Here is a 12,141-nt window from a genome sequence, read left to right as displayed (position 1 = left end):
GGCTAAACACAGGCAAATAGAACCAGCTTAGTTGGCATGGTCAAGTTGGGCTGAAGGGCCTAATTCTATCCAGAAAATTAGAGAGAAAGAGGGGTAGCCCAATGGCACAGCCCATAGAGCCCATGGCCTCATAATATCAGAGACCGGGGTTCAATCCTGATCACCAGTCCTGTCAGTATGGATTTTGCACATTCTCACTGTGACCATGTGGATTTCCTCTGAGTGCATTGCTTTCCTACCACATTTCAAGACATCTGGGTCAGCATATTAATTGGTTGCTATAAATTCCCCTGAGTGTATTGGTGAATAGTAACACCTGGAATGTGAGTGCGTGAGGGCTGTGGATGAGAAAATGAAGAGAATATAAATGGTGTTAATGTAAAATGAATATAAGTGGGTGGTTGATGTTCCATACAGACTTGATAGGGCAGAAAGTTGACTTTTGTGTTGCCTATCTCTATGATTCCATGAAGATGAAACACAGGTTGCTACTAACTATACAGTGGATCCTCCAGCCCTGGATGACCCAGCACTTTCCCTCATCACATTTAGCTAAAGATAGAAATGCTTTTAACTTTACATTATAATTCACAATATTTGCAAGTATTGTGGCCCATTGCTGATCCATCTCTATAAATTAGAAAAAAAAAAATTATTTGTGGTGGATCACAATAATCACAGATGCATTCATGAAAGATATTCATAAATGGGAGATCTTCCATAAATAGTTCATTTTCTGCTGTAAATATTTTAAAATTCTGAACACAAAATTTAGTTCTAGACACGGAAGCTTCATGAGTTTTACACCCTCTGATATATCAATATACCTAAGGAGAAGCCTTATACTGACTGGCGTTTAGAAGAAAAAAATTAAATCTCATTAGGACATAAAATTCTGAATGACAGAGCAGATGCCAACATATGTTTCTTCAGACTGGAGAATCCTGAACTAATTAGGCAAAGTATCAGGTTAGGAAGTTAGTCATTTAGGACTGAGCTGAGTAATTTGTGTATTCAGAAGCTTGTAAATATTTATTTTCTACTTAAAGTTGTGGTTGCTAACTCATTTGGTACATTCAAGGAAAATATTAATAAATCTTTTGAAACTAAGAGGCTTAAGGAGTTGTGGGGTTTATGTTAGAAAGTGAATGTGATTCAGGATTAACTATAGGATCATGGAGCAGCGTGAAGAAGCTATATTGACCTACCCAACTTCTTAAACCTGATGTTGTGCATGTGTGAATTTAGCATTTCTGTATTTTTCTCAACAGTAGTTCTCTTGCATTGACAAATGTTTCTCGAAGTAATAACTGCAACTTGTAAGTAATGTATGTAATCAAGTTGCATAAGCAAACCATTCATCACTTCAGATTCAATACAGGGACTAAAAGGAGAAGCAATATATCAAAGAAACAAGCGGTGTGTGTGTGTGCAAGAACTCTCAAGGGACACATACCACGTGATCCCACTACACCCATTAACTCTATTTCACTTTTAACATAATATTTTTGCAAAGTAAAATACAACACCAAATGCAAAACCAAATTTGTGCAGTAATCTACCTATCTGTGGCTAGTTTTCTGCTAGTGACTGGTGCATATGTTTTTTTTAAATTTTGCTTCTTCACATCTTGCAGTCATTCTGTAGCCAAAGCAATGACAGCATATTTGTCCTTAACTGCACAATTTCATCAACCTGTGTGGACAAATGCAAAGCTTCTTTCAATTGGGCTAGGTTATGAATCTTTGCATTGGCACTTGCTCAACCATTTATCACTTTATTCTCTGCTGCAAAGAAGATGTCATTGAACAATATTGCGCCACATATGTCACATCACCAAGGGGATTCATTTGTTTGGATGGGCTAATGAAGTTGAAATTGTTTTCCTGGTGGCACGAAATGGGGAAAATCAATGAAGTGTCCGAATTAGGAAAAGCCTTAATTATATAGCAAAAATACTTTCCACTGGCAAGAGTATTAGAAACCCGAAAGTGCAGATTTAAGATCATAATGTAGCATCTGCTAAGGGCAGTACAGCTGAAATGAAATGCAACCACACACACACACAAGCCCGCGAACCAGTAACTGACTTTATTTGAATTTCACGCGCTATTTTAAGGGTACAAGCCACTTTCTGTCTGAAAAGCATTGGTCTATGGGAGTGACATCAGTGTGTTGCGGAATCACTGCCTGGTCGGTGCTATCCGACCAGGAAGTGGCAACATTATCTGGGCAACGCATGCTGCCAAACATGGGCTTCCCCTGAGAAGGGAAGGGGGTCCTGAGCCATCTTGTACCAACCAACTGCAGCGGTGATTCAGCCCGTCTAACCACGCAATTACTTGGCCCACTACACTACCACCAACCCCCCCCCTCCACAAAATCACTACCACCATTTGAGCAAGTCACAGTACTGTCTTTAGATAGGCAGCCTTTGTGTCTGACCTGGGGAGCCAGTACAGGCAGGCTGAGTCCAAATGCGCTGCCTTGAGGTAGTCATTAGTAAATATGTCCTGCCGCCTGCCATGTTCAGGTGAAAACTACACTGTCACACTGCAACACATTGAATGGGCCTTTGTAGGGGCATTGCAGGGGTTTCCTTACTGTCCTCTGCGAATGAAAACAAAGTAGTTGTCTGCAGATCCGCAGGGACATGGCATGGCTGGAGGACCTCTAAGGCACTGGCTTGTGGGCCCTGAGCATTGAAGTGAATTTCCCCTGGGATGGTAAGTGGGGAACTATACACTAACTCAGCAGACGACGCTGGCAGGACTTCTTTTGGTGCTATGCAAGTTCCCAACGGCACCCATGGGAGTTCGTCCATCCAATTGGCCGGTGAAATATTTGACAAGTACGTTTGGCTGGGGATGGTAGGCCATGGTGTGGTGTAACTGGCTGCTGCAGAATTTGGCTAGGCTTGACCAGAGCGAGGAAGTGAACTGGGGCCCTCAGTCTGAGGTAATGTGGATCAGGATGCCAAAATGTGCAACCCAACTGGATGAAAAGATTCTGGCGCAAGACTCTGTGAGTACTGCTTCCAACCAATGGGTAAAACGGTCAACTATTGTGAATAAATATCGCAGGCCTTGGCTCATGGGGAGCGGTCCCACAATGTCCACATGCTGGGGTGAAACTCAGGAGAGAGGACTTGGTATGTCTGTGAAATTTGGCACGCTAGCAGTCCAAACAAGTCCTAGCCCACAGAGTGACGTCGCGGTGGAGGCCATGCCACACGAACATGTTGGACACAAGATGAACCATGGGCCTTATCAAAGGGTGTGGCAAGCCATGGATTTGGTCGAACACCCACCATCGCCAGGTCACGGGTAGGATGGGTCTAAGAAAACTTGTTGATATGTCAGGCTCCCGAGTGAAGGACAGAAATCGCTAACCATTAGGCCGATGATGACAGTCCGATAGGCCTGAATGTCAGTATCCTCCACCTGGTTGGGAAACATCGAGTCCTCCTGAGATGGCGGAGATGGCTGGGCTGGACAAAGCATTGGCCACAACGTTGGACTTGCCTGTGATGTGACAAATGTCAGTTGTACACTCCGAAATATAAGAGAGGTGTTGTTGTTGCCTCAGGCCTTGCTTAGTGCAGAAATCAGCGGCTTGTGGTCTATGTAGATGATGAAAACCCTTCCTTCTAACATGTACCAGAAATGTCATATTGCCAGGTACAGGGCCAACAGCTCACGGTCAAACACACTGTACTTGAGTTCTGGTATCTGGAGATGTTCACTAAAGAAAGCCAGGTGGATTCAACCCACTGCTCAAGCATCACGCTGACCTCTCTGTCCAATGCATCGGTTGTAAGAACCAGGGGGGAGGAAGAGTCAGGATGAGCCAGAGATGTGGCCTCTGCTAGTGCCACTTTAGTTACCTGGAATGCTTCATCAGTTTCGTGTGTCCACTGGAGTGCCTTGTCGCCGAGGTTGTGGGTAGCTGCTCCTACAAGGAAACGATGATAAAAGTTCACCATCCCTAGGATTTCCTGTAGGCCTTTGATTGTGCTCGGCCTGGGGAAATGCTGGGTGGCCTCTACCTTATCCAGCAGTGGCGTGGCACCTTCACGGGGGATACAGTGTCCAAGGAAATCAATGGCTTCCTGACCGAATTGGCACTTAGCCAGGTTCACCGTAAGTCTGAACTCCTGCAACCTCTCAAAAAGGCGAGTCAGCTGATTCCTGTGTGTGCTGACGTCAGGGATAGCAATGAGGATGTTATCTAGGTAGACAAAGATGAAATCAAGATCCCTGCCGACCACATCCGTGAGACACTGAAACGTCTGGGCTATGTTCTTTAAGCCAAAAGGCATCCAGGGGAACTCAGAAGCCAAAAAGTGTAATAATGGCCATTTTTGGGACATTGTTAGGATTCATTGGAATCTGATGGTATCTTTTGATGAAGTCTACCTTTGAGAAAACCCGGCAGCCCTGGAGCCACGTAGCAAAGTCTTGGATGTGTGGGATAGGGTATCTATCTGGGACAGTGGTGTCATTGAGTTGCCTGTAGTCGACACATGGGTGCCAACTGCCGGAGTTCTTCTGGACCATGTGCAACAGGGATGCCCTGGGGCTGTTTGAATGGTGGACGACACTCAACTCCTCCGTGGCAGCAAACTCAGTCTTGGCTTGGAGGAGTTTGTCCTGTGGGAAGTGCCATGCCCGTACATACACAGGTGGTCCGGTGGTTTCAATGTGGTGCTCCATGTGGTGCTCCATGCCATGTGCTGGTTTAGCATCAGGGAAATTGAGCACCAACAGTGACTGACTTGTCCAGTAAAAGGGCTTATTCATTGAGGTCTAGAGCATGGATTCCCAATGGCGAAAAGGAACACTGCTGTAGCATGAGGGGATATGACTGGAAGGTGGTAGTGCTGACCAAGTGCCATCTGTAGGATGCTCATGTGCTCGGAGGAAATCAGCTCCGAGGAGGGCTTGACCAATGGTTGCGATCGTACACTTCCAATGAAAAACAGTTCCAGTGGCATGGATTGTGTCCAGACAAATACCAAAACTTGGAATGGAGGAGCTGCTAGCTGTCTGTAGGGGGAGGCCCTTAGTATTGTGCTTGAGCTTGAAGTACGTAGGTGGGTTGAGCCTTATCTCTGCACCTGTGTTGACTAGGAAATCCCTCCATGTCTGCTGGGTCCCTCAAGTAAAGTAGGCCTTTATGCATGCCAACTGCTGAGGCCACTATCAGCGATCGGCCTGTTCATTTCCCATCACCGTGCTTGACTTGGTGTTGGGGTACGAGCATGGAGGGACACACTGCCAGGCATTGCGGCGACATCTGCGGTGGTAGAAACAGTAATCGGTCCGTTTGTCTGAGCTTTTGTTGCATTGCAGTTGGATCGTGGATACTGCTGGCAGAACCGATGGAGGGGAAGCCCCTGGGCAGGGTCTGAGCTGGAGACACTGACGTTGTAGATTGGTTGCACTTGTATTGAGCTCTGCTGTGGGTGTGGAAAAGCCTGTTTGTTTCCTTGGCTACCAGGTGTGGAGTGCTGAATTCCATGTTGGACATTGCTGAAGAAACGTGCACCAGTAGCTTGAAGAGGAAGAGAACCTCAAACAAGAAACAGTTTGTGTGCCCATCCCCTAAAGCCACCATTTTGTGCATGAGTTTGGAGGAGTTCCTGTCACCCAGGCCTTGCATATTCAGGATGAGAATGGCATGCTCATGCTGGTTGAGTTCCAGGGAATCGAGGAGTAAACAGCAAAGTTGTTGGTACTTACATTCCATTGGAGGATTTTCAATGAAGGAGTTCTCTTTGGCTGCAGTAGCGGTGTCCATGTCACTGACAACATGCCAGAACTTGGGGTCCTCCAAGACAATGCCTCTGACCTGGAATTGTGACTTGGCCTGTTATAATCAGTTCCTGGGCTGATTGGCCCAGAAGGACGGCAAATGCACATCCACAGCATTGGTCTAGCTGTTGTGACTATAGCAGTAGTAGCATCCTGCATTTTGTAGCGTTTGAGGTGGGTTCCAAAGACATTAGAACCTTTGGGGTCACCACTGTAGCATCTGCTAACGGCACCGCTGCTGAAATGAAATACATCCACACATATACGAAGATGAACCAGTAACTGACTTTATTTGAATTTCACATACTGCTTTAAGGGTATGAGCCAATTTCTGTCTGGCATGTGTTGGTCTGTGGGAGTGACATCAGAGTGTTGTGGAATCATTGCCAAGTCAGTGCTATGTACCAGGAAATGGAGACATTACCTAGGCAATGCATGTTGCCAAACGTGGGCTTCTCCTGAGAAAGGAAGGGGGCCCCGCATGATCTTGTGCCAACCGACTGGGGCAGCGATTCAACCCATCTAACCACACTATCACTTGGCCCACTACATTGAGCAGAGAAAAACCAACTTGGTGAGAATAGAATTTCTTCACCCAGTTTGTTTTTTTTATTATTATGACCTCATATTCATCCAAGAGAGAAGGTGGTAGAAGAGCCAAAAGTAATTCTTGTAATCAAGTAGATATTCTCCATTTAATTTTTCAGAAGGGGCATTTCTTCCATTTATTGCTCATTCTTAAGAAGGTGAGCAAAATCCTTGGGTATAACTGTGTATGCACCCATTGTCTTTCATTATTGTACCATAAGTTTCTGCTAATAAAGGCCATGATTATTGTTTGACCACATCGTCTTTGTCTACTTCATCAACTGGCACTTCAGCGTAATCCTTCTACTGAAGATGGTGTGATGCACCATCAATAAGACTAGAGTTGTGAAACTATCAGGCTTTTATTAACTATAGACTGGAACAGCCGTCAACCTCATTGACTGATCAAGGCAGAGTGGAATGGGGAACACGCAAGAGGCTATGGGTAGGATCAGTCTCGAGAGGTGTGTCCAGCCGGCAACAGCCAATCATAACAATCAAAGCATCACAGTGGATTACCACATGGTGTTTCAGGATTTAGATCTAGTAATAATAAAGGATCAATGATATATTTCTGAGACAGAATGGCATGTGACTTGGAGGCATCATTACTGGTGACATTGTCAATAGCACCTTCCATCAACTCTGCCAATAATTTAATGCAAATTGATTGGCAGGATTTGTCCTGCCTCTCATGGATGGGACACACAGTAGGTGATTTTTTACATTGCCATATGGTTGCCAATATTGTGCCTGAGCTGGAACAGCTTGGCGGGCAGTTCAGCTAGTTATATAGAGCCTGTCTTCTGTACTGCAGCTGGGATATTTCCTGGTCCAATGTTCTCAAATGTGTGTTTTTTTTAAAATTATCACATAGAGTGAGTGAATTGAGTTGCCTCATGATTGGCTTGTGCAATGAGAGCAATCTCAGAAGGAAGGTGAGGTTAATCATCCACAAACCATTTCTGACTGGACATGAGTTCTAACTTGTCTCTGTTATTCACAAGCTGGTCTTCAATATCAATGGTTTTGAGCCTTCTCCTCCCATTAGCTGTTTCATTGTCTACTGTCACTGATGGTCCTCAGTTTTGAGCTGCCACACTTTTTTCACCTTGGACCTATGGTGGTGTTGAACAGCACCATAGTGGATGTCTTTTGATGGAGTTGGGATTCTAAGGACTGTGAATGGACAGATGCATCTTCATTTGGTAAGACTGGTGAGGATAAGTCCAGAGATGCTCATCCACAGGTGCTGACTGGCCATATCTATCACCTTTGTTTCCAAGCCACTTATGGTGATGCACATTGAAGTCCCCATTCAGAGTATGGTTTGTGCCCTTGCTACTTTCTGTGCTTGTCCCAGGTGTTATTCAATATTCTGAGTTAGGATGGAAGATGGTCATCTGTATTTTGTATTTAAAAAGAACGTTTGAGTGATATGGAGCTATGCCAAGCAATTGCAAAGTTGCAATGGAATAAAATTATGCATTTTTTGCTGTATGATTCTATGATTTTTACATTTTCATTTTTTTTCTCAGTTAAATCTTTTTGCACAGTCTAATCTAAGGATTTCAGAAACCCAAAGTTTTAACAGCATTATAAACCAACCAACTCGGTATCAGGTAAGTACTACTTGTGAATATTTTTGATTTATCAAATGAATTGAATAAATATCAATTGTTATTGTCACAGCTTATTTGTTCACATAAACCTGAGATTTTACTATGCCTCCTTTGAGAAAGATGCCTCACCATCTGTGGTAAAACTGTAAGCACACAGGGAACTTTCCCTATGTACAGAATGCCGTTTAATGGAAAAATTATGAAGAACTTCTTCAGCGCAAAGATTTTTGGTTAAATTGTATAGCTGTAGGTAGACAACAGGAGTTGGTCAAATAGGAGTTGGTCATCATGCAACTGCTAATAAAGAGATACTTCACCTCATTGATCTGCAGATCCATTAGGGCAACAAGTGAAATACAAAACTGTTCCTCTTTAATAGACTTGAAGGGATCAAAAGTGCATGGAAGTCTGACAAGATTGTACACACTAAGCATTGTTCTGCTAAATTACTGGGGATCTCACAGCCACAATTTTACTAAAACAACTAAATTTCTATAAGTGGAATCAATGTAAAATGACAGACTCTTTAATGTACAGGATCACAATATTTGTGCTATGTAGGTCATTGACCCCTTCCTGGCACTACTTCCATATCCTAGACATTTTATTCTTGGTGTTGACCTCAAGAACAATGTCCTGTCACGGAGCTTCATAATTAATTGCAGGGCTATCCTGTGCTGTTGGATACAGAACATCTTCCTCTCTAACAACAATTTGTTGAGAATATACTCTTGTCTATAGTGTGACTTGGATTGATGCAGCATTTGCAAAGATTGTGTAAGGGCTTCTTTTGAGCATTAGTCGGAAGCAATTGCCACCATTCTTTCAGGAGGCTTAGGTATGGTTTCAATTGGTGCTGGTTAGCTTCAGGCCTGAAATTTTACTCTACTTAACTACCTAGTGGAGTTGAATGTGGGTGGGGGGGGGGGGGGGGTGGGGGGAGGGGAGGGGGGGTTAAATCATGTAAATGAAAAATGTGCATGAATTTCAGGTCAGACTGGCCCTAGTGAATCGTTATTTCAACATAAACCAGTTTCTTCCTGGTTTCCCATTACACCTAGATGCGGCATGTTCATTAAACATCATGGTTTTCATTTTAATTAGTTGTTTCTTTTAGAAATATTCCTTGGTACTGTTCATTTAATAATTGTACTTGTGTTTTACAGCAGATAATGAAGCGACTAATTAAACGATATGTTCTGAAAGCACAAGTTGATAAAGAAAATGATGAGGTTAATGAAGGTAAGGACCAGCAACATTCAGAATATAATTGAGAACCAATTTTCTTTCAAAAGGACCAATCCCATTCCAGTAAAGTCCATCACAATCTCAAAACTCTTTATGGAGTATGGGTGTCACTATAAAATGAATTCTCTTTCTGAACCATTGCTCTTACAAAACAGTGTCACAAACTGGGCATAAGTATCCCTAACATACTCAGTCATTGAAAGAGCATTAAAATGTGACTATTAGTAAATTATTTTTTTTATGCCTTAGGAAAAGTAATGGTAAGTTAATGACACAAACTATTATTTACGCACCAATCATCCAGCAAGTTCATGAGAAGAAATATACAAGAGGTTGCAAATCTCCATAAATACCTGATGAATTTACCCTGTGTTGTCGCAATAGGCACACAGTAAGCAAAAGAACCACACAGGGTGAAAGTGAATTGAACCAACTGATTTTAATAGAACTCTCGCATGCATTTAAATCCATCGGAGCCCAATGATACTTGCATCGTTATGACATCAGCTGCTAGGCTTTGAGCTTGCCCTGAACACAGAGCTCTAAAAGTCAGATCTACCACGGACGTACCCTCAACTCTGTGAGCGGGTTCGCCTGTTGCGTGAGCAAGCCACCACTCCTGCTATATTTCTTAAATAATACTCTCACAACTATTTTCCTTTATAATCACTTGAGCAACATGCAGGCATCTGTTATTTTGACTCATTAAAAATGAATAGTCTATTCTTAAAGTAGCATTGAGTTTTTCACTATTTATTTGAACTATTAAACAGATAAACTCTACTTAAAACCATTAATAAATGGACCATAAAATATTAACACATTAATACTTTCAAAAGCACACAGTCAAAGAAATTATCTGGACAGCCTTCATTGCCCTGATTCCACACAGCACAAAACCAAATTCAAAACTAACAACTCAAAGACCTTGACTAAAGGCTGTCACTACACTCAAAAAATTCTTAAACAATATTCTAGCTCAGTGGTTCTCAATCTTTTTATTTCCATTCACATACCACTTTAAATATTCCCTATGCCATAAGTGCTCTGTGATTAGTAAGGATTGCCTAAGATAGTATGTGGGTGGAAAGAAAAAGTTTGAAAACCACTGTTTTAATCATATCTAATTGACTCATTATGTGCTCGGTTTCATAACTCCTAAGGAAATGGACCAATGACAGTTTTTCTCAAGTAAAATATTTCAATAACAATTGGGTCTAGAGCAGTGGTTCTCAACCTTCCCTTCGCACTCACATACCACCTTAGGCAATCCTTTACTAATCACAGAGCACCCGATGGCATAGGGAATATTTTAAGTGGGATGTGAGTGGAGAGAAAAAGGTTGAGAACCATTGGACTAGCTGCTAGACTTCTTGCAAATTTGTGTTTGCAAGTCATTTTAAGTCATTTTAACCCTTACAAATAGCTCCCATTTAACCACCCTGTATTGTTTTTAATTTATTGGATATTCACAATAATTTCCTATTAAATTCTTCAAAAAAGTTTAAGGCTACTAAAACCAATAAATACTCTTAACAATGTCATATTTTTTATTGCAGTAATAATCAAATTCAGTCCAGAAAAGGAACAATTTAAATTGTTGAGTCTCAGAAATGTTTGAAACAGATGAGTTTTAAAGATTTTTTTTTTGATTTCCTTTATTTTCCCATCTCTATATGTATCTGTCCTGGAGAGTCTCCTGAAGAAGAGAAAAGGCTTGAAATTACACCTGCTTTTTATTTTCTATGAATGTTGTGTGATCTGATGAGTTTCTCCAGCACATTTGGGCCTGTTCCAGTGCTGTATTGTTCTATATTCCAACATATCAGCCATTTTCTTCCTTTTGTTCAAAAATATTGCCATTACCATTTTAATGGACTAACATTTCTCCACATTAGACTTTTTCCTAATGTGACTGGCACAATTTTTGCACTTCTTTTATGATACCAATGTAAGTTTCTTTCTCACTCTTGTTCTTTTTATTCAGTCTTGCTTCAATTTTCATTCCTTTGTACTTCTGTCATTTACGAGGAGATGCATTGGTGTTTGCTTTTGTGTGAACTTTCAGCTTTGTTTTCTTTCACTTAGTTGGTTATTCACATCTAATTATTTTCATGTCTCAACTGAGAGACCTCATAAAAAGGAATATTAGCCAATCTGCCCCTTTTATCCCATCTCATGGAAGACAGCTTATCTAAATCTCATTTTAAAGCAACATTAATTATTTCAAATTATGACTATAGTTACCAAAAAAAAATCAACATCAGAATCTTAACAGCTTTGAGGATACCTCTATCCAATAACTCTTCATTAATGCTTAGATTATATTCAAACCAGATTTGAATTTACATTAAAGCAATCGTCGTGCCCTGTTTAAGAGAATAGTATTAACACATTATGCAGGTTTCAGGATAAATGGATGAAGTCACTGCATCTTAAGCAATAATTTTGTGATATAGCAATCTGTGTTAAAACAGTCCTGTTTACATATCTGAAGACATCAGTTGATGTATGTTTTAAAGTGTGCAGATAGATATGGTGACTCATTCACCTTTGCAATTTAATTTATTCCAAAGCTCAGCATCACACTTTCTTCTCCCCTTTGTTGTAAGGCAGAACATACAGGTACATGAGTTTGAAATATCATAGTGCTTTAACTGTTAAACAAGAAAGTCTGCAAATGCTGGGGTTGGTAAGGAAATAATGTTTCAGGGCCAGACCCGAAATGTTGGTTACTCTTTACTTCCTTTTTTCTTTTTCTCTTTTTAAATTATTTTTATTGAGTTTAACATAATAATCCATGAACAAGTTATTAATAGAGCAAATCAGTATGATTACATCTACATAGCATATAATTAAAGTGAATG

The 12,141-nt window shown here is 41.4% G+C and overlaps 1 protein-coding gene across 8 annotated transcripts in view; it reads left to right on the top strand.

Moving 5' to 3' along the window:
* Nucleotides 1-12,141, top strand: part of LOC138757581 (short transient receptor potential channel 3-like) — a 200,480-nt gene that overhangs the window by 173,548 nt on the left and 14,791 nt on the right. For 6 of the 8 annotated variants that reach the window (XM_069925171.1, XM_069925173.1, XM_069925170.1 and 3 more), the window contains 2 exons: nucleotides 7,943-8,026; nucleotides 9,193-9,268. In XM_069925171.1, the coding sequence (XP_069781272.1) occupies nucleotides 7,943-8,026; nucleotides 9,193-9,268 (160 nt within the window). The remainder of the gene's footprint in view (nucleotides 1-7,942; nucleotides 8,027-9,192; nucleotides 9,269-12,141) is intronic. The other 2 variants (XM_069925169.1, XM_069925167.1) reach the window with 1 other exon arrangement.

The sequence above is a fragment of the Narcine bancroftii genome, chromosome 3, assembly GCF_036971445.1.
Source record: "Narcine bancroftii isolate sNarBan1 chromosome 3, sNarBan1.hap1, whole genome shotgun sequence".
Taxonomy (NCBI): Eukaryota; Metazoa; Chordata; class Chondrichthyes; order Torpediniformes; family Narcinidae; genus Narcine; species Narcine bancroftii.
Note: the sequence above shows the minus strand (reverse complement) of the source record. Positions and strands in the feature narration are given on the sequence as shown.